This window comes from Dasypus novemcinctus, chromosome 18 (assembly GCF_030445035.2).
Source record: "Dasypus novemcinctus isolate mDasNov1 chromosome 18, mDasNov1.1.hap2, whole genome shotgun sequence".
In the NCBI taxonomy this organism is placed as follows: Eukaryota; Metazoa; Chordata; class Mammalia; order Cingulata; family Dasypodidae; genus Dasypus; species Dasypus novemcinctus.
In genome coordinates, this window is record NC_080690.1 from 74,616,135 (window position 1) to 74,641,531 (window position 25,397).

Genomic DNA, 25,397 nt, shown 5'->3' on the forward strand with positions numbered 1-25,397 from the left:
ATGGTTGAGTGCCAGTTTCCCACATGTGAGGTCCCAGGTTCAATCTCCGGTCCCTGGTACCTCAAAAAAATAAATTTTAAAAAATGTTCACACTCACAAGAATGGAATTACATTAAAAACATGTCTTTTTCTGGGGTACATAACTCAATCTACCAGAAGCCCCTTGAGAGGTCTGGTATAGGGAAACCCAAAGCCCTTTAACTATTACATTGGTAGCAAAGCAATCTGCTATGAGCCAAGTCATATAGTGATATCCTTATGAGGTAGGATATTCTGAGGGATCTTTGAAAGATGTTTCAGGAGCCAGCCAGAGTCCATTCCTTTCTTTGGAATGTGCAGAATTTGAGCAACCCATGTCTGCTGAGTTAATGCTGTAGTGCACACCTTTATTTTGCAAACTTTCTAAATTCACATATTCATAGAGGTTTTTTTTTTAATCTTTTATTTTTTTAGGAGGAACTGGGGATTGAACCCAGGACCTCATACATGGAAAGCAGGCATTGAACCACTGAGCTACATCCACTCCCCTTCTTTGTTTTTAGATTGTTGAAATTTTTTCTGTAGATAATCATGTCTTCTATGATTAGAAACTAATTTGATTATTTCCCATCTTTTTTATCTTGTTTCCTTATCTTGCTTTACTGGACTGGTTAGGACATCCAGTACTAACTATGTTGAAAAGGAGTTGTGGGAAAAGACATTTTTGCATTGTTTCCAGTGTTAGAGGGAAAGTGTTCAGTCTTTCATCCTTAAGTATAATTTATCTGTTGGCAATTTGTAGATGCTTTTTTAATGTTTAGGAATGTCCCTTCTAGACCTAATTTATGGATTTATTTTTTGAGGTACTAGCACTGGGGATTGAACCCTAGACCTCATATATGGGAGGCACTCAACCGTTGAACAACATCGCTCCCTTGAGTTGTTGTTGTTGTTTTTTTATTTTTCATTTATTTGCTTGTTGTTGTTTTAATGTTTTTATTGTCTTTTTTTAAGAAGATACATAGATCACACAAAATGTTACACTAAAAAATATGAGGTTCCCATATACCCTACTCCCTACCACCCCACACACACTCCTCCCACATCAACAACCTCTTTCATCAGTATGGCACATTCATTGCATGTGATGAATACATTTTGGAGCACTGCTACACATCATGGATTATAGTTTACATTGTAATTTACACTCTCCCCCAGTCTATTCAGTGGGTTGTGACAGGATATATAACGTCCTGCATCAGTCCCTGCAATATCATTCAGGACAACTCCAAGTCCCGAAAATGCCCCCACATCACACCTCCTCTTCCCTCTCCCTGCCCTCAGCAACAACCATGGCCACTGTCTCCACCTCAATGAAACAATTTCTTCCATTGCTAGAGTCACAATTCTATAGTAGAATACCAGTAAGTCCATTTTAATCCATATTTTATTCCTCTGTCCTGAGGACCCTGGGATGGGATGTCCACTCCACTTCTAAAGAGGCAGCTTAGATCCAACATGGCTGATGGATGGGATTATCTTGCTTGCAGTTGTAGACTCTCTTGGTTCCCTGGTGTGGTGATTGACCATCCTCACCTTCCTGTTAGCTGACCTGGGTAAGTCCAACAAACTGGAGAGTACATGTTGCAACTCTGCTGAGGCTCAGGGCCCAGTTGGCACATGGGCAGTCCAGAGATTCAGGTCTCCTGAGCATATACCAACCCCAGTGCCAACCACAGGCTCAGTAAAAGTGATGAAGAGGCATGCATAGAGAGGTCACATCTGAGTCCAACTCCATCACACTCAGAAGCACAAATTCCAAAGTAGGGTCCACTGGCAAGGCACTGAACTCCAGAGCCATCTGCCATGACCATAGGACCTGGGTGTCTCCATAGCCCTCAGGAGCACCACTACCTGGGGCTGTATCTACTTTGGCTTGCTCTGGTGTCAGAGTTGACGGACCCGAGGGTATCAGGAATGAAAGACAAAGAAAGATTGGGTTCAGGGGATTTGCGAGCATTGAAGCCTCAAGCTCATCAGACAAGTTTATTAATCTCAGGGTCTTCTTTATAAACCCCAAGCTATTGTGAGAACCAGCAACTCTTCTAGCTAACTATTCCCATTACCTCATTCTAAATAATACAGTGCACAGTAGATAAGATAGTTACTAAAGCTCATAATGTTCTATTATATTATTGAAACAAATATACTCATTAATCTTGTTGCCCAGGTTACTTGAGATATCAAGTCTGGGTTCTGCTGGAATGTTATGTTTCCCAGAGAGATTAGCCACCTGCATGTGTATCTCTAGGGACAGCATGACCCAGTGGTCAGAAAGTAACTTGCTTCAATGGAAACAACATGCCTTTGTTTCCCACACTCTGGGATCCTACTGAGACATGCATAAACATGACCCCTCTGATGACCTCCCAACTCATTCTGAAGTCTCTTAGCCATACAAACTCAATTGTCTTTACCATTTCCCCCTTTTATTCAAGGTCTTTTTCTAGTTGCATCACAAGCTGATACTTGGTAGTAATCCTTCAGTGCCAGGGAGGCTCATCCCTGGGAGTCATATCCCATGCTGGGGAGAAGGCAATGCACTTACATGCTGAGTTTGGCTTAGAGTGTGGTCGCATTTGAGCAACATAGAGGCTCTCAGGAGGCAATTCTTGGCATCCTGCAGCTCTAGGCCTCGTTGAAATTTCAAGCACACAGGCTCACAAACACAGCCTTCAACATCAAGGGCCCCACATTGGACCACCCCCTTCCCTAGTCCTCACTCCTGCACTCTGGGGATTGTTGCGGTTCCACTGTAGAATGTGACAGAGCTCCCCACGATAAGAACTCAGCACTCCCCCAGGTGTCATGTGCAACTCCACCACTATGACAATATCAATGAATATCCGAAGGGCCCAAACCAAGGACTTCCCATGTGGGAAGCAGGCACCCAATGACTTGAGCCATATCTACTCCCCTATTGATTTTATTTCCCAATCCCCCTTGTGTCTTGCTTACTATCTGCTCTCTGTGTCCATTCACTGTGCATTCTTCTGTGTGTCTGTATTTATTTTTATTTATCCCCCCCTTGCAGCTTGCTTGTTGTCTGTTCTCTGTGTCCATTTGCTGCACACTCTCCTGTATTTTTACTTGTCTCCCTTTTTGTTGCATCACCTTGCTGAGTCGGCTATCCTCAGCATTTGTGGGCTGGCAGCACTCCGTGACACTTGTAGGTTGATGGCTCTCCGCAGCATGTGGGCAAGGCTGCTTTCACAAGGAGATAGATGGGAGCCCAACTGATTGAGCCATGGCTGCTTCCCTGGATTTTATATTATCTTGAGTGGATGTTGAATTTTGTCAACTGCTTGTTTTGCATCAACTGACACAATTATATGGTTTTTCCTTTTTTTCCCCTGGACAGTTAATATGGAAGATATTATTTAGAATTGATGTTCTTTCTCCAGTATTAAATAGAATTCAACAGTGAGTCCATCTGGGCCTGGAGAATTTCCAAGTGGCTTTTAAGCACTATTTTAAAAAATTAATTACAGGACTTTTCAGATTATCTCTTTTTGGGTGAGTTTTGTTAGGTCATAAATTTTTTAATTGATCTAATATAATTTAAATTGCTTAATTGATGGATATAGATTTATTCACAGTACTCTTTCACTCTTTTAATGTCTCTACACCCGCTTTCATTTCTCTTGTCAATAAACTCTTTTTACATTCCATTCTTAATTTTGCTAGAAATTTTGCACAGTTTTATTGGTCATTTCAAAGAAACAACTTTTGGTTTGATTTTTTATTTTTATTCTTGCCCCTATCTTTATTACTTCTTTTCTTATACTTGAATTGGGTTTATTTTGCTCGCCTTTGCTTGGATTCATGAGATAGAAGCTTTAGTTACTGATTTGAGAACTGTCTTCTTTTCTAATATCAGAATTTAGTCCTAATAATTTCCTTATAAATATTGGTTTGCTGCATTCTACATGTTTTAATATGTTGTATTTTCATATTCATTCACATAAATATATTTTTAAAATTTCCTTGAGGGAAACGGACTTTGGCCCAGTGGTTAGGGCGTCCGTCTACCACATGGGAGGTCCGCGGTTCAAGCCCCGGGCCTCCTTGACCCGTGTGGAGCTGGCCCGTGCACAGTGCTGATGCGCGCAAGGAGTGCCCTGCTACACAGGGGTGTCCCCCGCATAGGGGAGCCCCACGCGCAAGGAGTGCACCCATAAGGAGAGCTGCCCAGCATGAAAGAAAGTGCAGCCTGCCCAGGAATGGTGCTGCCCACACTTCCCGTGCCACTGACGACAACAGAAGCGGACAAAGAAACAAGACGCAGCAAAAAGACACAGAAAACAGACAACCGGGGGAGGGGAGGGGAATTAAATAAATAAAAATAAATCTTTAAAAAAAAAAGTTTAAAAAAAATCAAATCAAATCAAATTTCCTTGAGATGTCTTCTGTGATCCATGGATCATTTACATGTGATGCTTAATTTCAAACTATTTGTAGATTTTCCTTTCTATTATTGATTTCTAGCTTGTTTCAATATTTTCAATTTTTAAAGTGTTTTTAAAAACTTTATTTTGAAATAATTTCAAACTTACAAGACAGTTGCAAAAATATTACAGACCCAATACAGAAAACTCCAATGTACCCCCCATACCCAATTTTAACATTTTGCCACCTCTGCTGTATCATTCATTCTATTTCTTTATCTATCTATCTATCTATCTATCTATCTATCTATCTATCTATCTATCTATCTATCTATCTATCTATCTATCTACCTACCTACATACCTACCTATTTATCTATCTACCTACCTACCTATTATCATCTATCTTTTTTCTGAACAGTTGAGAGCAGGTTGCACACATCCTACTTCCTGAACACTCAAGACTTCCATTTATATTTCCTATGAATAACTATTTTATGTAATCAAATGCAGTTATCTGGTTCAAGAAACTTAACAATACCTAGCTTATATTCTATGTTCCAATTTTTTCCTATATCTCAGTAATGTCCTTTTGAGCCTTTTCGCCTCCATTCTTATAGCAGATGTAGTATCATATATTGCATTAAATTGCCATTCTCTTTAGTTATTCTTTTGTGCTTTTGTTAATTTTGTAAATGTATATACAACCAAAATCTTCCCATTCCAATCCCTCTCAAGCACACCATTGAGTGGGATTAATCATGGTCACAATGTTGCAGTACTCTCACTGCCATCTGTTGATATAACTTTCCTTTCACCCCAGACAGAATACACTCATTTTAACTCCCCATTGCTCCTGTCCCCCATCCCTGGAAAACTGTACTCTATTTTCTATCTTTATGAATTTGCATATTTTCCTGTGTTTTCTTTGTGGTTACATCAGGGCTTAAGTGTAACATCCTAAATCTATAACAAACTCATTTGCTTTGATATCAACTTAACAATCTCAGTAACATATGTGAACTATGTTCTTATACTCCTTCATCCCCCAGTCTTTACGTAGTTCTTCTCTCAAATTACATATTTATACATTATGTGTCCAAATCCATTCATTTATTTTTAAATGTTTATGTATTTTTTAGATCCTGTAGGAAATCAAAAGTGGAGTTACAAATAAAAAATACAATAGTACTAGTATTTATATGGACCTATGTCATTATCTTTACTGGAGATCTTTATTTCTTCAAGTGACTTCAGTCAGTTACCTAGTGTCCTACCAACATGCAGAACTCCCTTCAGCATTTCTTGTAGGGCTGGTCTAGTGGTTATGAAGTCCCTCAACTTTTGTTTATCTAGAAATGTCTTAAATCCTCACTCATTTTTTTTCCTTAGTATAGTTGTAGGTTTACAGAACAATCATGCATAAAATACAGAATTTCCAAAAACCACCCCATTTTGCATTGGTGTGAAACATTCATTATAATTGATGATAGTACATTTTTATACTTGTACTGTTAAGTAAAGTCCATGGTTTAACTTAGCGTTCACTGTGTACCATATTCCATGGATTATTAACTTTTATTATATACATTCATGCCTTTTGTTAAATGTGGGAAGTGTTCTGCCATTGTTTCTTTGAATATTCTCTCTGTCCTTTTCTCTTTTCCTTCTTCTGGAACTCCAACAATGCATGTATTGGTACATTTAACAGTGTCCCACAGTTCCTAAAGCCTGTTCACTTTTCTTCATTCTTTCCTCTTTGATTTTCTCAGACTGGATGATTTAAATTATCTTCAAATTCACCGATTCTTTCTTCTGACAGTTCCAATCTGCTGATGAAACCCCCAAGGAATTTTACATTTCTGTTACTATGGTCTTCAGCTCTATTTTGTTCCTTTTCATAATTTCCATCTCTCTGTTGTCATTATCTTTCTGTTTCTCTATAATTTTCTTCATTTCCGTTACTTCTTTGTGCTTATTTTCTTATACTTCTTTGAGCAAATTTTGGACCTTTTTTTTTTTTTTTTTTAGTCTTTGGAAGGTCCCAGGTCTGATCCTCCTCACTGGTGGTTTAAAAAAAAAAAAAAATTATTTTTAAGCAGATAAATTTTATTGATACATATTAATAAAGCATACAGTTCATCAAAAGTGTACAAACAATGGTATTTGTTATAATCATATAGTTGTGCATTCATAACATCAGTCATTAGAGCATTTTCATTATTTCAATAATAATAAAAAGCAGACAAACAAACATACAAGAAAATTCTTCACCTCTCACTGTCTCTATACTTTCTGTGCAGTACTTAGCTTCTATTTCTGGCTTTTCTTGCACATTTATTTATTTATTTGTTTGACATTCTGGGACCTCATATGTGGGAGGCCAGCATTCAACTACTGAGCTGCATCACCTTTCCTAAGTTGGCTTGCTGTTGTTTGCTCATTATTTGCTCCTGTTTGTTTGTTTTTGCTCATTGTCTTCTCATTATTTTGGGGCCTCCTATGTGGGTGGCAGGTGCTCAACTGCTTGAGCCACATCCACTCCCAGTATTGATTTTTAAGCAGTTTTTAAAAAGTATATTCACATATCATATGACCTATCCAAAGTGTATAACCAATGACTGTTAGTATATCAGTGTTGTGTGTTTTTTGTAACCACAAAATTTTTAGAACAATTTCATTACTCCAAAAAGAAAAACTCCACACCCCATAACAGTCACCTCTCAATCCTGCTATCCTCCCCCAGCATTACATAACCATTAATCCATTTTCATCTTTATAACTTGATTTATATTTACATTTTATATAAATGGACTCATATAATATGTAGTACTTTGTGTCTGGTTTCTTTAACTTAGTATAATATTTTTTGTATGATATTAACATCTTGTAGTATTAACATATATTAGTTCAGTTTCAAAGAAAAATTGTCTTGTATATGCAGCTTTACCCACATTCATATTACACATGTGGTATTACTATGCTGTACAGTCCCATGCTACATTTTTTCATTTTTCTTTTAGTAATATACATGACCTTAGACATTCCTTTTTAAACTTCTGTCATACTCATATAATAGTACTGTTAATTACAAACATTATATTCTGTTTTCACCTTTTATATTCATTTCTAAAGATTAACATACATCCTTTTTCTACCAATTCTACACAAGTTAACCCTCAACTCTCCATTCTCCAATCTCATTTTATTTTCTGGTGACCCATATTCAAGTTATTAACTCCAAGAGATTATACAATATATTTAGTCTATAATAGTACAATCATACTGTATTCATCCTTTTGTGTCTGGCTTGCTTAACTTAACATAATGTCCTCCAGGTCATCCATGTTGTCATATGCTTTACAACTTCATGTCTTCCTACAGCAAATATAGTATTCCATTGCATGTATACATCACAGTTTGTTTATCCATTCATCAGTGGAGAAGAGGAGGAGGTGGAGGAGGAGGAGGAGACTTTGAAAACCTGAATAAAGCAGTAACAAAACTCAAGGGAGTGAAAGACATGATAGGTATAATCAAAAACACACTAGAGGAATACAACAGCAGACTTGAAATGACAGAAGACAGAACAGCTGAAATTGAAGAAAGAAAAGAACAGAGAAAAGAATGGAAAAAATTGAGCAGGGGTTCAAGGAGTTGAATGATGACATGAAACACAACAATGTAAATGTCATTGGAGTTTTAGAAGGAGATGAGAAGGGAAAAGGAGCAGAAAGTATCTGAGGAAATAACAGCTGAAAATTTCCCAACATTCATGAAAGAAATGCACTTACATGATGAAGAAGCACAGCATACCCCAGTCAGAATAAATCTTAATAGACACACTCCAAGACACAAAGTATTCAAAATGGCAAATGGCAAAGATAAATAGAAAATTCTGAGGGCAGCAAGGGAGAAATAAACCATCACATACAAGAGAAAGCCAGTTAGACTTATTGCAGGTTTCTCCTCAGAAACTGTGGAGGCAAGAAGACAGTGGTATTTTACAATTAGGATACTGAAAGAGAAAAACTACCAGCCAAGAATTCTTTATCTGCCAAAATTGTCCTTCAAACCTGAAGATGAGTTTAAGATATTTACAAACAATCAGAAACTAAGCGAGTTCGTAAAAAAAAGAACCCACCTTTCAGGAAATATTAAAGGGAGCCTTACAATCTGAAAGAAAAAGACAGGAGAGAGGCTCGGAGGAGAGTATAGAAGATAAGAAAGGGAAACAGACTTTGGCCCAGTGGTTAGGGCATCCGTCTACCATATGGGAGGTCCGCGGTTCAAACCCCGGGCCTCCTTGACCCGTGTGGAGCTGGACATGTGCAGCACTGATGCGCGCAAGGAGTGCCATGCCACGCAAGGGTGTCCCCCGCGTCGGGGAGCCCCACGCGCAAGGAGTGCACCCGTGAGGAAAGCCGCCCAGCGTGAAAAGAAAGAGCAGCCTGCCCAGGAATGGCGCAGCCCACACTTCCCATGCCGCTGACGACAACAGAAGTGGACAAAGAAACAAGACACAGCAAATAGACACCAAGAACAGACAACCAGGGGAGGGGGGGGAATTAAATAAATAAATAAATCTTTAAAAAAAAAAAAAAAGAAGATAAGAAAAGCAGAAAGGATAACCAAAAGAGTAAAAAGACAGACAAAAATAAGATATAACATGAAAACCAAAGATAAAATTGTGGAATTAAATAATGCATTTAGAGTAAAATCATTGAATGTGAATGGATTAAACTTCCTAATCAAAAGGTATAGGCTGACAAAATGGATTTTAAAAATGAACCATCCATATGTTACCTAAAAGAGACTCACCTTAGACCCAGGGATACAAACTGGCTGAAAGTAAAAGGTTGGGAAAAAAATGCTCCATGCAAACAGTAACCAAAAAGAGCAGGTGTAACTATACTAATATTGGACAAAACAAACTTCGAACTCGCTGATGGTTTCTAATGTTTCAATCTTCTCCTTTGCCTGGGCTATCACTTCCTCTTTCAATGTACGTTTTGTAATATTTTGTTGAAACCTGGACATTTTGATATTTTAGTTATTGCTGGAATTTAGACACCAAGACATCTTTTCCTTAAGCATGTATCCAGGTAGTGTTACAACAGAAATTTCCTTGACTGTCAGGAGCTAAGAAAATAAAAAGCGGGGGGGGGGGGGGGGGGAATAACTAAATACCTTTCCTAGTCTTTCCAGGTTGACCTGTGCGAGTGCTATCCTTCAGAGTTTATCCAAATGTGGAGATTGGAGAAAATCTCCAGGCCAAAGGATAGGAACCTCCCTGATCCTTTTTGTGCACACCTTTTGTCTTGAGTATGTGTGTGTGGCCCTAGGAATTCCCTTATTTATATATGGATGTGAATATCCCTCGAAAATAGTTTCTTCCTAGTCACAGGTACTGCACTGCATTTCCTTCCTATAGCCAGCAATCCTTTGCCCCAGGCAGCATGAATTGACTGCTCTCCCACAGTTCTGTAGGAGATCTCAGTGAGCTGCCTTCACACAGGGAAGTTTCTGGTCCAACATGTCCATCAGGCCACTGCCAAATAGATTGGCCCAGACATATATGCTCCTAGTGTGTGCATGAGGGTTACTCTGCTCCCTTTGGAACCAGAACCACGATTCACACTGGGAACATGGTCAATTTGAATTTTATTTCCCTCATTTAAAATCTAGGCTACTAGTAATATTTAACTTCTTGATTCTCATTCAAAATGTAAACAAAAAAACCCAAAAAACATTATTGTATTAGTCAGCCGAAAGGGGTGCTGATGCAAAGTACCAGAAATCTGTTGGCTTTTATAAAGGGTATTTATTTGGGGTAAAGCTTACAGTTACAAGGCCCTAAAGAATCCAACTCTTTACTTTTTTTTTTTTTCTTTCTTTCTGTAAACAGAGTAAGTTTTATTTCTTCCTTTACTATTTGGATTCCTTTTATTCCATTATCTTGCCAAATTACTCTGGCAAGACCTTCCTCCAACTCTTTATTTTCCCAAACTCTTTTGCCACTTGTTGAAGCAAGATGGCAGGTTATAGATGCAAAGTTTCAGCCTTCCTCTTCCTTTTAAGGCTCCATGGGCCCAGCTTCTTCCAATCTCAGCTGTTGGCTGGAGGGCTTGTTTCTTTCCAGGCTCAGTTGCTCTGGTCTCTTCACAAGGTCAGCTGTAGACAGTCAGGCTCAGCCTTCTTCCCCAGGGCCTCTGATGTGCATATGGAGCTGTCTCTCTTCCTGTGTGTACTTCTCTATGTATATACCTCTGTGTTCTTGATTGAGCATCCATTTATATAGCCCATCAATCATGGCAGACGGGGTTCACTGCCATGTCAGATGGCCCTTCTTTGGAGCTGGTGTTTCTGCGTGATGGAACTGGACTCAGATGGGATCTCTTTTCATAAGACTTTCATCCTACTTTACTGGAATTGTAGTTGGTGTTGGGGTTTAAGATATGTTTAGGGGATTTGAATCTCTGGACTGACAATAGGATAGCCAGGCCCTGAGCGTCAACAGACTCCAGCTCCTACAATATGATTTATTGGACTCACCTCACTCAGCTAAGATGGAGTTGAAGAAGGACAACCACCACACCATGGAGTCTAGAGTGCCTACAACTGAAAGCAGGAGGATTGCATCCAGTATCTATGTGGAATCTGAGCCTCCTCCTGACATAGAGGTGCAACAGACACAACCAATCCAAGGCCCACAGAGAAAAGGTGGCATTGAAATGGGAAAAGTGGACATGGTGGCTGATGGATATGGGGAATGGCAGGAAGAGATGAGATATGGAGGCGCCTTTGAGACTTGGAGTTGCCCTAGATGGTGCTTCAGGGGCAATCACCAGACATTGTAAATCCTCCCAGGGCCCACTGGATGGAATGGGGGAGAGTATGGGCCATGATGTGGACCATTGACCATGAGGTGCAGAGATGCCCAGAGATGTACTTACCAAATGCAATGGATGTGTCATGATGAAGGGAGTGAGTGTTGCTGGGGTGGGGGGGGGAGTGGTGGGGTGGGGGTGGTGGGGTTGAATGGGACCTCATATAAATTTTTTTAATGTAATATTTTTACAAAATCAATTAAATTTTTAAAAAATAGTAATTTGATTATATATATATATATATCACATCAAGGGGGCAGATACTCAACTCTGCATGCCCTGATGATGTGATCAAATCAAAGTCCTAATCTTGATATAATAAAAGTGAAACCTCTGAATTTTTTAAAAAGTTTTTTTTAAATATCTCTCCCTCTCCCCCTCCCCCATTGTTTGCGCTCACTGTCTGCTTGTCTTCTTTTTAGGAGGCACCAGGAACTAAATTGGGGACTTCCCACTTGGAAGAGAGGAACCCTATCACTTGAGCTACCTTTGCTCCCTGCTTGTCGTGTCTCTCATTGTGTTTCTTTGTGTGTTTCCTCGTGGTGTCATCTTGTTGGTCATTTGTCAGCTTGCTGCACTAGCTTGCTGTCTAACTCATCTTCTTTAGGAGGAACAGGGAACCAAACCTGGGGCTCCCATGTGGTAGGTGGGTGCCCAACTGCTTGAGCCACATCTGCTTCCTGAAACCTCTGAATTTAATACAATGAAAGGGGTATCAAGCTCAGAGGAATAGACCAGTTTACAAACATAATAAATATCTCTTTTTTGGAATTCATCTATAATCTCAAATTTCTACAGTTATGTAAGACTTTAAAAGTATTTATGATCATATATATTTTTTTATGTAATATTATTACAAAGTCAATAAAATAAAAAAAATAAAAAAAAAAAGTATTTATGAAGACACTAAAATGTAGTAATGGATTAGTGAAAGTTGAGCCTTCATTGCATTCCTAAATTAAATTTATCTTAGTATTTTAATTATTTTTACCTTGTTCTTCCAGAAATAGACATATGCAAGCCAATACGTATAATGTATACTTTTGCTTTGTTAAAACAAATGTATATTAGCTATAAATACTATAAATGTTTTCCTGACCCTTGCTTTTTTACACTCAAAAAATATTGATGTGGGCTTTGTATGGGTGGGAGGCTCTTTGTCTCTTCGGAGATAACCTTAACCTAAGCTATCTGTCTCTGACTTGTGGGTGTGGGATGGTGAAAGGCTGCAGCCCTGCCCTTGGTAACCATGGCAATGACTCCAGTCCCAGGAAACAGTTTATCAATGCATACTCTATAAACTTTAAATATTCAGGGGAAATGCAAAACTAATGTGTGCAAAGCTTATCTAGAATGTATGAAATCCATGCTGAAAGCTTACCTAGGATGTGGAAGATATATGCTAATTCAAGCCTATTGAGAACTGAAACAAAAGGATCATTTGGCCTTTCCTCTCTGTATAAAAAGGAACTCAAAATTCTTGTTCGGTGCTCAGGTTTGAAACAGAAAGCTCCTGAGTACGGCGGTCTGTCAATAAACCATTTTTCCTTCTCAAAATCATTCCTGAGTCCTGGCTTTTCTATACGCAAATAATTGAACCTCTCTTAAATTCTACAACAATATAACTTGGGGAAAGGATGTGACTCAAGCAGTTGGGTACTGCCTACCATATGGGAGGTCCTGTGTTCAGCTCCCCTGCCTTCAATTCCTGTGCCTCTTAAAGAAAATAAGCAGAGATAGCATACAGCAAGCCCAAACAACAGGGTAGGGGAGAAATAAATTTTTAAAATAAATTAAAAAAGAAAAAAAGAAAAATATGACTTGGATATGATCCTATATAAATTTGTGAAATGCTTTCTCATAAATTTTCATGGTTTCATTATAGTCCATTACAAAATTGTTTCCTTACTTTATTTAACCACTTCCCTCCCTTTTGATAAACATTTACTTTATTTCCTTTTTTCGTATTTCACTGTTATGAGTAACATATATTTTGCACACAAAGAATTCTTACAAGTGGAATAGTACAAAGATAGAGACATTTATTTATAAAGTGATAATGTCAAATTTCTTCCATACAGATTTTAACCACTTTATTCTCCCACAAGCAGTGTATGAGTTCGATTTCACATGCCCCCTCATTTGCTGCCAATACAGTAGGCTCCAAGGTCACCAAATCCTTTCATTAGCCAAACTTAAAGGAGTGAAAATTATCTGTGTCCTTTCACTTCACAATACTTTTACGGTGGATTGAATCTGTTTTTTTTCTTTCTTTCTTTCTTTTTTCCTTTAAATTTTTACAATTTAATGTTTTAAAAATTATAGAGGGGTAAATTTTAGTTGCCCAGGTTATCTTCCTTAGTCTTGTTCAACCTGATCCTTCCCCGCTGGGTGTCGTATGGAAGCTTCAACTTCCTCTAAGATGGTTGCGTCCACTACGCCTTTCCCAGGCCTTTCACAAAGTGGAGTCATGTCGCGGCCACCTTCCTTTACTGTTACATTCGCCGAAAGGGCTTTGCCCCACGCCATTTTTGCCTCATATAAACTCGAGGCTTTCAGCACTGACCCAATTTCTTAAGGGTTGAGGTGCCCGGAAATGGGACCGTTTAGGAAAACACTCATCCTGACGGCATTCTCTGGATTCTGGCGCAAAATTGGCCCCTTTGCCCCTTTCAAAGATGGCCGCCCCCAGGAGCGCCTTCGGAAACAAGCCGGCATCCCGTAGACCTTACTCCGTAGAAAACTCTCAGACCCTCGAAGGCCACCGTACGCCGGTGGGAGGCCGGGCGAGGGGGCCAGCAGTGAACCGAGCGCTGCAACTAAGTTAAGCTGCTGGCGCGGCGCCTTGCGTCTGCAGAAAATCAGGCCCTGTCTGCGTCCTTTCTTGGAATATGTTGAGGGGGGGTTCCGTGGGCGTCGGAGTTTGGAGTCTTGTTTGTGGGATTCCGAGGGAAGGATTGCGTGCTTGGGTGTTCTTTCCACGGGGCCACGTACGGGTGCGGACTGGGGTGTCTGCGATTGGAGTGCCTTTCGGGGGTTTCTGAGAGGTAGTGGTTATAAATCTCTGGATATCTGCGGTGAGAGTCTACCTAAAGGGGTTTGAGTGAGAGCTGGAGGGACGGTGTTTGTCAACGAATGCAGTGTAGAGTTGGGTTTTATTTGGGGCTCAGTGATGGAGTTGTTTCGGGGTCCTGGTACTCGGGGGCTGACATTTTGGAGATCCGGGTCCCGTAGCTGATGTGGGTAGAGCGCAAAACCTTCCCGGTCAGCCCTTCAGGTCCAAGCCCCTTCTTCACCCTTTGTTTTTAGTAGGTACCGAAACTTGAACCCCGGACCTTTTACATGGGAAGCAGGCGCTCAACCATTGAGCTCCACCCGCTGCCCAGCCACCCTTCGTTTTTAAATCCCAGTGGGTTGCCCACATCCTGCTTTGCTCTTGAATCATAAAATGAAAGTTTTGGGGGAGATGAATGATTAAGCATACCTAAAGGTAATATGTTCTACATTTAAGATGCGCTTTTTATATTTTGTCTTGCACGTTTACTGCATATTTCTCTTGGATATATCCTTTCAGACTTTTTCCGATACAAGTACAATAACATCTGTCGTTGGAAATTCTATTCCCCAAAGATAATACTAGTAAATACTAGTGACTAACTTTACCAGTTATCCAACCATCTGTCCGTCCCTCAGTTCATGAATCAGTCTTTTTTATTGTTGTTTTTCTTCAAAGTAAGTGGTAGATGTTAATGCCATCCTCTTAATCCCCTTGATACTTCTGTGACCATACGATTAAGGAGAATTCTATCAATAGCCTTTTTTATGTTCTTTTTTTTTAAGATTTATTTTTTATTTCCACTTTCCGCCCGCCCCCCCCTCCCCCAGTTGTCTGCTCTCTGTGTCCATTCGCTGTGTGTTCTTCTGTGTCTGCTTGTATCCTTGTCCATGGCACCGGGAATCTGTGTCTCTTTTTGTTGCATCGTCGTTCTTCATCAGCTCTCCATGTGTGCGGCGCCGCTCCTGGGTGGGCTGCACTTTTTTCGCATGGGGCAGCGCTCCTTACAGGGTGCATTCCTTGCGCATGGGACTCCCCTACACAGGGAACACCCCTGTGTGGCACAGCACCCATTGTGCACGTTAGTACTCCAAGTGGGCCAGCTCACCACACAGGTCAGGAGGCCCTGGGTTTGAGCCCTTAACCTCCCATGTGGTAGGCTTACGATCTGTGACTTGAGCCAGATCTGCCTCCCATATCAATAGCCTTTTAGTTGCTTGTTTACTTGATGAGCAGACATCTTATTTATAGTTAATTTTGGTCAGATATGAAGTGCATGAACTTCAGACCGACATGAATTTGGTTTTGCAATCCTGATTTCTGTCTCTTGCTTATTGGATGACATGCATAACTGGTGGGTTTCTATTTCCTCGTTAACAAAAAGGGAAATTAAAATCCTCTCAGGGTTATTTTGAAGATCAAGTGAAGTAAAATACCTAAGTAATGAATTGTGAAGGCAGGAATATAGTACAATGAGTAAAGAAGGCTGCTTATTTCCCCTTATTTATGGTTTTGTGTTTTGTAATTTGTATTTATAACTCTTTTTCTTTCACCATCTTTCTCTCCCTCTCTTGTTCTTGAGTGACTGCTATTATTTAACTAAACTGTCAAATACTTCACCTGTGCCAAGCAAGGTCCACCTGTATACTTGTAGCCAGTCCTTGCCCTGGGCAAGAAATTGAACATAAACCCAACTGTGTTGTCCTCCATGAGCCCCTTCTCAATCATAACCTTCACACTTGTACCCAATGGTAAGCTTGATCCTGAATTTTAGAGGAAAATACTTTTCTATTTTTACTGTGTAATTAAATCCTAATTCTAATTCATTTAGTTTTGTCTATTTTTTGTAAATGGGTTTTACATTATGAATTATATGCATTTTTTGTGGTTTCTTTTGCTTGTTTCATGTTTTATTGCTGACACTAGAGAGTACACAAAACATGTAATGTAACCATTATCAAATTCTTAAGATAATTAGTACTTATGATAATTAATACTTTTATTTTCTACGACTATATGACTTTTGAGGAGGTTCATGGGTACACGTGGTTTGAAGATCCTAACTGGCTGTATGTGCTCTTTCCTGAAAATGAACTGCCTAAGGATTTACCCACTGCTGAGGCATTGTACTGTGCTGCATCTCCGTCCCACCTCCCCTTTCAGTAAAATCACTTCAGCCTTACAGAAGAAAGGCCTACTTCCCAGACATTCAGAATCTTATGTTTTCTTGGCCCAAATGTAAAAGCTTCTGGAGCACTACCTAAAGAGATAGATAGATATTTGAGGGTCTTGATTTAAGGTGACTGCACAGCACCAGGGACAACATCTGGGCCCAAAGAGAATGCACTACTCATGGTAATTTTCTGTTCAACCCACAGGTGCTAGGTTTCTAGGAGCAAGGGAAATCAAGTGAAGGAAGGAGGAAGAGATTCTAAGATTTAGTGAATGCCATTTCTCTGACTAAGGCTAAGATTATTGGATGCAGATTTGGAGAGCTGATCCAGAAAAGACAAAGACAAAGACTACCTGGTTAGCAGCCACTTCCCCAAATCAGAAGAAAATGGTCCGGGACCAGGTGACTTTTGGTTTGTTTTATTATTTCCTTTATTTTCCACTAGATTTCTTGGGGCCTGTAAAAATCAGTGCACAATGGGGAAGGTGGAAGAAGTGGGGCATATCGGAATCCCCTATATTTTTTTTTTAATTTTTTCATTTATTGAATTATATCCCTTACACATAAACATACATAAACAATAAGTGTATAGTAATAGTTGTAAACTTACAAAACACACATACATAATATCATACAGGGCTCTCATACCTCACCCTACCACCAATACTTTGCAATGTTGTGTAATACTTTTTAACTAATGATTAAAGAGCATCTCAAAATATTACCACTAACCAAAGTATCTTATATTTGGTGTGTTTTTCTCCCAACCCACCCTATTATTATTATTTTATATCATTTATCTATGAATGTACATAAACAATAAGTGTATAGTAAAAGTTGTGAACTTAGGGGGTGGGGGTGGGGTATATGGGAACCTCATACTTTTTAATGTAACATTTTTTGTGATCTATGTGTCTTTAAAAAAAAGATAGTTTTAAAAAAAAGTTGTGACCTTACAAAGCAAATATGTGTAACAACATACAGGTGTCCCATACATCACCCCACCACCAACATCTTGCATTGTCATGAGACATGTTTTACACACTGTGAAAGAATATTGTCAAAATCTTACAACTAACTATAGCCCTTTTCTTACATTTGGTGTATTTTCACCCTATTATTTTTAAATGTATTTTTATGACAGAAGTTGTAAACTTACGAAACAATCATGCACATGTATAGAATTCCCTTACAACACCCCTCTATCAACACACTAGACTGTGGCGGAACATTTTTTACAGATTATGAGATAATATCATATCATTACCAGGTCCATAGCGTACATTTGACACACTTTCCATATTCCCTCATTATCAACACAGTTCATCTTTGGCATAAATGCATGAATATTACATTATTAGTGTTAGCCACAGTCCATGGGTCACTCCAATTGTATTTTTCCCATGTTTCTCCACATTCCCACCACCCTGCAATAGTGATGTACATCTGCTCTAGCTCACAAAGGACACTCTTGAATCTGTACCATCCACCACAATTCTCATCCGCCTCTGGGTTTACTGTGCTATTCAATCCCTAGATTATTCTCTAGCTTTCTGTCAGTTGGCATTTACGTCCCTAGACTATCCTTTTCAGCCACAGTCTCATTTATAAACCAGCTGTTATTCATTGTAATGTGTTACCATCAATTCTACATTTCCACACTTTTACAGTAAAGTTATTTAAAACTTCTACATACATTAAATATCAGTAGTCCATCTTAGTCCTTCTCTCATCTCCTTTAAGAATCCACCTACCACCACATCTTAAAGATATTTTCCTACATTTTCTTCTAGAAGCTTTATGATTCTTGTTTTTATATTTAGGCTTTTTATTCATTTTGAGTTAATTTTTGTATAACGTGTGAGATAGGGGTCCTCTTTCCTTGTTTTGGCTATGGATATCCAGTTCTCCTACCATCATTTCTTGAATGGACTGTTCTGCCCAGACTGGGTGGGTTTGACAGGCTTGGCCAAAATTACTTGACCATACATGTGAGGGTCTGTTTCTGAACCATCAGTTCTGTTCCCTTGGTCAATGTTTCTGTCTTTATGCCAATACCATGTTGTTTTTACCACTGTAGCTAGGTATTATGATTTAAAGTCTGGAAGTGAGAGTCCTCCAACTTCGCTTTTCCTTTTAAAGATGTCTATGGCTATTCAGAAATGCTTCCTTCCAAATAAATTTGATAATCATGTTTTCCACTTATTTTAAAAATTCTGGTGGAATTTTTATTGGGATTGCATTGAATCTGTGTATCAATTTGAGTAGAATTTACTTTTTTTTTTTTAAGAACTAACATCTTAATGATATTTAGTCTTCAAATCTGTGAGCATGGAATGTTCTTCTAAGTATTTAGGTCTTTCTTGATTTCTTTTAACAATGAGTTGTCGTTTTATGAATACAAGTGCTTTCCATTGTTGGTTAAGTTTATTCCTAAATATTTGGGTTTTATCTGTCATATTTTATTTTTGCCACTCTTTTAACACTTTTAGTTACTTTTACTGATATAATCTCCATTTCTAGACTATCTTCCAAGCCTTTCTCTCTCTTTTGTCTTTTAGGCTGTAACATACCCTCTAGTATTTCCTGCAAAGCCAGTCTTTTGGTTACAAACTCTGTCAGTCACTGTTTATCTGTAAATATTTTAAACTTACCCTCATTTTTAAAAGAGTCCTGCTGGATACAAGATTCTTGGCTGGAAGTTTTTCTCCTACAGTATCTTAAATATATCAGACCACTGTCTTCTTGCCTCCATGGTTCTGATGAGAAATCAGCACTTAATCTTATTGGGTATCCCTTATGTGTTATCCATTGCTTTTCTCTTGCTGCTCTCAGAATTCTTTCTTTGTCCTTGGCATTTGACATTCTGATTAGTATGTGCCTCAGAGTTGGTCTATTCAGATTTATTCAGATAGGAGTAGGTTGTGCTTCTTGGACATGGATATCTATGTCCTTTGATAGGGTTTGGAAATTTTCCACCATTATTTCTTCAAATATTCCTTCTGCCCCTTTTCTCTTCTCTTCCCCTCCTGGGACATCCATGACACGTATGTTTGTACATATTTTGCTGTCAGTTAGTTCCTTGAGACCCTGTTCAGTTTTTTTCCGTTCTTTTTTAAGTTCACTTTCAGAGGCCATTTCTTCAAGCTCACCAATCCTTTTTCCGCCTCAAATCTGCTATTATATGATTCCAGTGTATTTTTTTTTAAGATTTATTTCTCTCCCCTTCCCCACCCCCACCCCCAGTTGTCTGCTCTGTGTCCATTCACTATGTGTTCTTCTGTGTCCACTTGTATTCTTGTCAGTGGCACCAGGAATCTATGTCTCTTTTCGTTGCTTCATCTTGCTGCATCAGCTCTCCATGTGTGAGGCACCACTCCTGGGCAGGCTGCGCTGTTTTTCATGCAGGGCATCTCTCCCTGCGGGCACACTCCTTGCACGTGGGGCTCCCACACCCCCTGTGTAGCATGGCACTCCTTGTGCGCGGCAGCAGTATGCATGGGCCAGCTCACCACACAGGTCAGGAGGCACTGGGTTTGAACCCTGAACCTCCTATATGGTAGGCGGACACTCTATCAGTTGAGCCACATTCAGTTCCCCCCAGTAGATTTCTGACTCTTTCCAGCCAAATGTACCTGCAGTTACTGGGAGAGGCTGGTGAAGGTCTCACCAATTTCCTCCTTGCCAGAGATGGGGCTAAAGCCTAGGCTAGGGCTGCAAGCTGATCTGGGTAAAAGAAGCAGGTCTCTACAAGTCACTGTGATTTTCCATCAGCCCAGCTTCCCCTCATGCTGGGGGTGGAGTTAAAATGGCAACTACCGGCCTCTTTTCCACTTGGACAGGTTCAAACTTTAGCTGTTCTTAGGGTTATACTTTAGCTAGCTGAGTTTATTAATCAGTAGCTGAAATCGGTGGCCAACCGTCTCTTCCTCCCATTTTGGGAAATGTAGCCTTCAACTCCAGCCACAGAATAGCTCCTGAGGCACCTTGTGCTGGCAGAATAGAATGATCACTGGCCTCCATGGTGCGGCCTATATTTTCCTAGAGAGGCTAGCACAGGTTCCCCCAGCTTCCTCCCTGCTGGAGGTGGGGCTGGGGCTTAGGCTAGAGCTGTAATCTGATTTGGATGGGAAGAAACCGGTTCCCACCAGCACTGTGATTTGCAGTCCCCTCCTTCCCCTCGTGCCAGGTGTGGAGTTAAGATGGTGGCTCCTGGCCTCTTTCTGACTTGGACAGGCTCAAACTTTACCTGTTCTTAGGATTATACTTTAACCCACTGAATTTCCTGATCAGTAGCTGAAGTTGGTACCTTAACTGTCTCTTCCTCCCCACTTTTGGGAAGTGGAGCTTTCAGTTCCAGCCACAGAACAGCTCCTGAGGCAGCTTGTGCCTCCAGTGGAGGGTGGGCACTGTCCTCCAAGGCATGAGCCTCTACTTACGAGTCTTCTCTGCAGATGAGCAGTCTCCTCTTTCCATTCCTTCCAAGGTGTTGCAGGATGCTCTTCTGGTCGCCTGAGCCCCCAAACAGGTGATTTAGATAGCTCTCAGTTATTAGTAACCGCCCTGTAGCATGAGCCAACTCTGGGAGCTCCTTACTCTGCCTCCTACATTTTTTTATGTAACATTTATGTAATCTAAAACTTCTTTAAAAATAAAAAAACAATTTAAAAAATCAGTGAATGTAAACAGAAATGTGTAAATTGAGAACAGCAGTAGGTGGAAAAAAGTAAACCTAGACGCTAATTTCAAAATCAGTACAAAGTAGGACTGGGGATACATTATTCATAGTATTCATAGTATGTGATTAACAGTTGGCACATAATATGTGACTGTGCAGGACTGTTTTCCATAAGCTGTCAGTGAGGGTCTGACATCTCTGACAGCCATCACAACACGAGAGTTGCAGTAAGTCACGTGCTCCTCTTTGACTGGGAGGAGGAAACATACCAGTTCCTTCGGGAATGTTCATTTCCATGGCACTAAAGTCTAAGGAAATTTTTTTGATGATTCTTCCGAGAGGCGATGTGGATGGTGTCCTTAACTGCAGCCTTCTCATAAATGCAAAAGCAGGTTCCCCTACAAGTGTTTATTATAGAAGTTCTCATAGATTGCTGTGGGAATACACCAAGCAAACTCACTGGATAATCCTTCCAGGGCCAACACAGGGTAGACCATGAACTAGAAAGTCATTTTTGAGGTTCGGTATTTGTGAAGTTTGGTACCAATCTAAATATACTATTTTTTCCAAAATTAGTGATGTCTCACCTGGGATAATTTAGAATGTGATCACCTGTCCAGGTTTAAGCACTTGTATCCTCTACTAGTGTGCTCTCTTAATTAAACAGTGGCCTCTACAATCATTTGGGTATAGATGATTCCATCCATGTCTCCTTGGAACTTCCCAGTTTCCATTGCCCAGTCTGCCATAGCCATGCAAGGCATCTGAGACAGGAGAGGAACAAGGTTAGTTAGCAAGCAGGTCCCAAATATCAGTGTAGTATGACTACTTCTTGGACCTTTCACTCTTGGTTGGTCTTCAGGGCTGGACTGTGTTGCTACATCAGGTCTTTGAAGATTTTATTCTGCTCTTACCTGGTTTCTGTTTCTGTGGAAAATTCACCTATTGGTAAATGTTGTCTTTCCTTTATAGATAACCTCGTTTCTCTGATGCTTTTTTCATAAGCTTCCCTTTGCATGTGATATACCCCAGCTTCAGTGCATGTGGCTAGGTGTGGATTTCCTCTTTGAGGTTTGCTGGTGTGGATTTATTAAGTCTGAGGTATGGTTATTTATTAGTTATAAAAACTGCTCAGTCCTGAGATCTTTGGATATGACTTTTATGTTACACTGTAGTATACAGAAACTATGAAAAGCAGATGTTAGACTCTTTCACTCTATTCCTCCGTATTTTTTAACCACCCCTTCATACTTGCCAATTCTTTGACTTATTTACTCTGCTTCATTTAGGGTCATTTCCGTAGATGCATATTTCATTTCACAAGTTATCTCATCATTGTTTCTAATATGGTATTAACTTGTCTAACAATCACACACACATATATATGGATATCTTTTGTACGTATATGTGTCCTTATATACATATTCATTTAAAGATTTTTTTTTGCTTAGTCATATAATCTCTTGTACCTTATACATGTATTGTATAGTTTATTTTATTCAAACCACATTTATTTGATATATATTGCCTTATGGTTCTAGTATTATGGGTCTTTTCATTATCAATTCTGATATTGATTCTGAAGCCTCATGGTGAATCTGAGAATCTGTACTATTCATCTCATAACTAGCATATAGTTTAGTACTGGCAAATTGATGTTCAATTAATATATATTGTGGATATTCTTAACATTAGCAAGATTTAATGACTACATATTACACAAATGTCTTTGAATTTTCAACTTAGTTGAATGAATAGGTGACTGCACAATTACAACACATTTTATATGATTTTGATTCTATCACCATGCATTAAGAAGAAAAAACAATTTCCTATAGGGCGAAAAGGAGCAGAATGACTTCCTTTTGTAGTCTTTCCATCGCATCAAAAAAGTACTCCTTCATTAAAGAAGACCCTGTGATTACAGGAATCGCTGACATTGGAGGATGTGGCTGTGCAGTTCACCCGGGCGGAGTGGCAGCTGCTGGGCCCTGCTCAGAAGGACCTGTACCTGGATGTGATGCTGGAGAACTATAGCAACCTGGTGTCACTGGGTGAGGACAGCTCCCCTGCTTCACTCAGGGGCTGTTTAGTCAGTGGCCTTTCTTTTCTCAGCTGCTTAACTCTTCAGAATACCTGCAGTACTCTGAAATGAGAGATGCTTAGATCTTCTTGGTTAATATTAGAGGGTTTAATGTCCCCTGTCCTGAGAGAAAAGTCTTGCCTTGTAGATATGAAAACCATGTTGTCCCAGTTACAAAAGAATTTAGCCAACTGCAGAGTCTGAGGGAGCAGTCCCTGCAAGACTGCCCTCTTGGGGTCATCTCCAGTACCACCCTTACTTCAGACCAGCTACTTTCAAATTCAGAGGTCCCCACAGCTATTCTCAGCTTTGATAATAATTGACTAAAATGACTCAGAACGCAGGAAACACTATAATTACAATTACAGTTTTATTACTGATGTTAGAACGCTGCACCTATAAGAAAACAAAAGCTCACCTGATTGTGGAGGAGAAAAGAATTTTATTAACCATCTTGCAGGAATGAGCGCTCAACCTGGACAAAATGGCCAGCACGTCAAACAACAAGAAACAGTGATATTTATAACCTAAACGTAACACCTGGGTCCCTCCCCAGTTCCGCATTGATTGGGTACATCAGAGGTTACAGCCTATCTGAGAAATCTAACTTTCCAGGTTCCTTCTCTGATTCTTGGCTCTCCATGTTCCCTACACTCCAGCTGGCTGGGCGGGCTTGGTGCAGCTTTCACCCCTAGCGTGTTTATCAAATTTGGCACCGCTTTCACTCCTGGCCCCCTCCCCCCCAGCACTCACCATTGGCTTTCCCTGCTCTAGCCCCGCTTCTAGCACTCACCATTGGCCCTCCCTCATTTTGGCACCATTTTTCAAATTCTTGGCGCACCAAAGCCACTGGAACCCCTACCCTCCCTCCTAGAACAGCAGAGCCGGCTCCAGCTTCCCTTTGTGAATATTAAACTTGACTCTTTCCCACATTGGGAACAGTCATAAATCAAAATCAGCCAAGTGGAGAGACACAGATTGGGTTCCAAACACAGAGCTTCCATCATCCTGAGGATGCTTTATCCCGGCAGTACTGACATGTCACAGTACACACCAAGTATTAACAAACAGGGAAGCTCACTCAAGCTTTAGTGCCCGGAGTTTTTATTGGGGTTTTTTGCCCAGGCACGCTTGACGGAATCATTGTCTGGGAGGTTAAACTCAATTCCAGTCCTCCCCTCCGTGGAGGTGCGGCTGACACCTTGGAGTTCTAGTCCAAGGTGCCACCATGACTATCTAAGACACTCCTATCATTTGGGAGTTCCCAGGGTTTACAGGTTACCTCCCAGGATCTGGGGACAAAGTCCAGCTCTTCATTGGGCTGAAGCCAAATTCTCCATTATACAGTCACATTCTCCCTTGACAAACCACAGACCAATTCAAAATATGTAATCATTTCCCACAAACAGGGTATCAAGCTAACAAACCTGATGCACTCTCCTCCTTGAAAAGAGGAGAACCATGGACAACAGAAGAAGAAATCCATGGTCAGATCTGTCCAGGTGAGTGAATTCAGCCTTCAAGGTGGATGACAGAGGAAGCCATATTCTAGCCATTCAGAGAAGGTATCACAACTGAGAGGGTGTCTGAGGTTCATAAACATCCCTCCTTGTACCTTTTTTTCCATATGAGAGTGCTTTTTCATTATAGGATTGTAGAGGAAAATATTGCTCTTATTTTCCTTCTGAAATCTGAACCCTGTTTATTTTATCTTACAGGTTGGTTTTTTGTTTGTTTTTTTGTTTCTTCATAGTTTTCTTCTTTCAGGGATTTTCATGTTCTTTATCTTTACCCATTATCAACTGTGTCTCTTCCTTCAACCTCTCTGGCTGTGAATTCTACTTTTCAGACCTCTCTTTAGAGAGACTGCTTTGCATTCACACTGTCTTCTGACTACTGCACCTTCCTGCCCCAATGAAAATCCTGATTTCTCCTCCTAACATTCAACTCCCCTTTGTATGCTCTGCCCCCGTTATAACCTGGTCTCTCACTGTGTGTTTATCTGGTTCTTTAGCTTCTCTTTTTTACCCATCTCTGAGGTTTTACAAACTTCTGTTTTCCATTTTTTCCCCTCATTAAACGTTTCTTTCCT

At 40.0% G+C, this 25,397-nt stretch overlaps 1 protein-coding gene across 8 annotated transcripts in view; it reads left to right on the forward strand.

Annotated features, from left to right (window-relative positions):
• Positions 1–25,397, forward strand: part of LOC101419163 (zinc finger protein 615) — a 51,492-nt gene that overhangs the window by 17,510 nt on the left and 8,585 nt on the right. Inside the window, exons 1-5 of one of the 8 annotated variants that reach the window (XM_071209580.1) lie at positions 13,983–14,393; positions 14,626–14,806; positions 16,857–16,946; positions 23,150–23,276; positions 24,715–24,807. The exons of 1 other annotated variant lie outside the window; for it this stretch is intronic. In XM_071209580.1, coding sequence (XP_071065681.1) covers positions 16,932–16,946; positions 23,150–23,276; positions 24,715–24,807 — 235 coding nt within the window. In that variant the 5' untranslated portion in view covers positions 13,983–14,393; positions 14,626–14,806; positions 16,857–16,931. Of the gene's footprint in view, positions 1–13,982; positions 16,123–16,147; positions 16,947–23,149; positions 23,277–24,714; positions 24,808–25,397 lie in introns of those variants that run through there. 6 more of the 8 variants (XM_071209581.1, XM_071209576.1, XM_071209578.1 and 3 more) reach the window with 6 other exon arrangements.